Here is a 2,238-nt window from a genome sequence, read left to right as displayed (position 1 = left end):
CTCACAGCACACAAACACAATGTAAACAAATGTTATATTGCAATCCGATTGTCATACATTGTATGACAATCGGATTACAACTGAAAAGAAATACTCACCCAGTGTCTGCAGCTCTGCTTGCTGGTATCTGTAGTGAGATGCAGAAATCCTACATTATGCTATGCATCTCTCCATGGATACGAGCAGCTGCAGCTTCCAGCTGTGCCTGTGTCTCTGTGTGAGGCACTTCAAATTCCCCTTCTGATCACTCTGTGCCGTTCTTACCTTTTTTTTCCACTGTACGGCAGTTAGGTCAGGGTTTAGCAGGGGGGCACTGTGCCGGCTTCTTTCGCTCTGCACTGCAGCCAGGAGGAGACACACGCTGCAGCCAACGAGGAGAGGAGACACGCAGGATCGGGTATCGGGTGAGTATCTTATTTTATAACACATTTGTCATATAAGACGCACCAACTTTTCCCCCCCAGTTTTGGGGAAGAAAAAGTGCGTCTTATACGGCAAAAAATACAGTATATATAATATATATCATGTAAAATAGCAAACTTTTATAAAATTGATAATCACTTTTTACTTCTACTATACATTTCCCTTTAATGCTAGACTATTAGAAAATCTTTCCAACCAGTTATTAGGTATAAGGTCACTATAGCATAGCAGAGCACCCACACCTATTACATATGACAAAGTACTATATATTATGCTGCTCACTGGAAGAAATAATCCCATATTCTCCCCAAGTTCTGAAGGTAAAAATGTACATCTGTACAAAGAAACGCTATAGCAAATTTTGTAAAAACCAGCTGGAATTCAATTTATTTAATATATGAAATTGCCTTTACTTATCCTGACTGTTTACCAGCTCACACCGAATGTATAACTTGTGGTATGATGTTGAACAAACAAGAAATAAAACACACAGTGCCAGTCGCAAAATTCTTTATTTTATAGTTTTGCATTTGGCATTCACACTTTTTTCTTACCAACAAATCAATTCAGATGTTTTAAAATTTCCATAGGTTCACGCAGTTACAAAGTACTCTCCTTCCACACATACCAGGAATCTTGCGTGCCTGTAACGTGTTACTGAATCTTAGCAGGGCATAACAATAGAACCTTATAATGGCAAAATATAAGATTATAGAGAATACATTTTAGGTTCAGCTAAAGTTTGCAATCTACCAAAATGCTGTGCAGGAAACCTACAAGGACATCTACGTCACTGCATGGCATTAACAGAGACATCAAAACTGGGCAGGACCTTTTTAAACAAATGGAGAGAAGTTCAGTTTATTTCTAGTATAAATCTCACACTTCTTGAGTATTTTCTTTCTCTTCAGCATAACGTGGATAGGATTCACCAAGAAGTGGCTGTAACGCCTCATTTTTCTTGTTCTTGCGCCGAACTACACATGAGGCACCAGCAAAAATCAAAGTCACAAGCACCAAGGCTGCAATGACCGCTATTGTAATGATCTCTGTATTGCTCAATGGACGACCTAAAGAAATAGAATGGATATTCAATCTTTTCACAAATTTCTACCTTGCATTATAAATTTACTGGTGCAGTTACCACAGTGAAGTACACTTCGGAAACCCAAACCACACAAAGTTACAAGATGTAATGACTACCAATTTATCTTATTCTAGCGTGTGGGTGCTGGAGTGGTAATACCTTGCACCCTATATATGACTTTGCTGTATTGTAAACATTCTAGTCCATAGCTGCCAAATCCCACATTTATCATTTGGTAAGCAGATGATGTAATGTATCAATCAAAAATGCATTTAAATATTTAAAAGTGCTAAATTAATTAGGCTACCAGGCCATGATTTTTGGGTACATGAACTATTAGAAAGTATTCTTCTGCCGCCAAGTTAACAATGGTTCTCACAGTCCCCATGAGTGATGATAAACAAGATGTCAGCCCACATATTTGTGTGTTTAATTATACTTTAAGACCCGGGTGCCCAACTTACGACCTACAGGCCACATCTGGCCCGCTGCCTATTGCTCGTTGTCTTGTGGGGGATGGGGCTGGCGCATCTCCTATGTTCCTCTATGAGGTCATGCTGGTCAGGAGAGAGAACTTCCTAAGCATGCTCAGTATTAGCTCCCAGTGGCCATGTACTAAAGACCTGGCAATCAGCTGTGTCTGCTCCCCGCCCACCTTGTACTGTGAGATAATCCCAGCAGCAGCATGAGAGGTGTGTCCATGCAGCTGTCATCCCCATGTATAAATC

The 2,238-nt window shown here is 40.1% G+C and overlaps 1 protein-coding gene across 1 annotated transcript in view; it reads right to left on the bottom strand.

Moving 5' to 3' along the window:
* Positions 1–916: 916 nt before the first annotated feature.
* TYRP1 (tyrosinase related protein 1) overlaps positions 917–2,238 on the bottom strand; it is an 8,683-nt gene continuing 7,361 nt past the window's right edge. The window contains exon 8 of the mRNA XM_072404278.1: positions 917–1,493. Within this exon, the coding sequence (XP_072260379.1) occupies positions 1,303–1,493 (191 nt within the window). The 3' untranslated portion in view covers positions 917–1,302. The remainder of the gene's footprint in view (positions 1,494–2,238) is intronic.

This window comes from Pyxicephalus adspersus, chromosome 3 (assembly GCF_032062135.1).
Source record: "Pyxicephalus adspersus chromosome 3, UCB_Pads_2.0, whole genome shotgun sequence".
In the NCBI taxonomy this organism is placed as follows: domain Eukaryota; kingdom Metazoa; phylum Chordata; class Amphibia; order Anura; family Pyxicephalidae; genus Pyxicephalus; species Pyxicephalus adspersus.
This window is presented reverse-complemented; position numbering and strand designations above follow the sequence as displayed.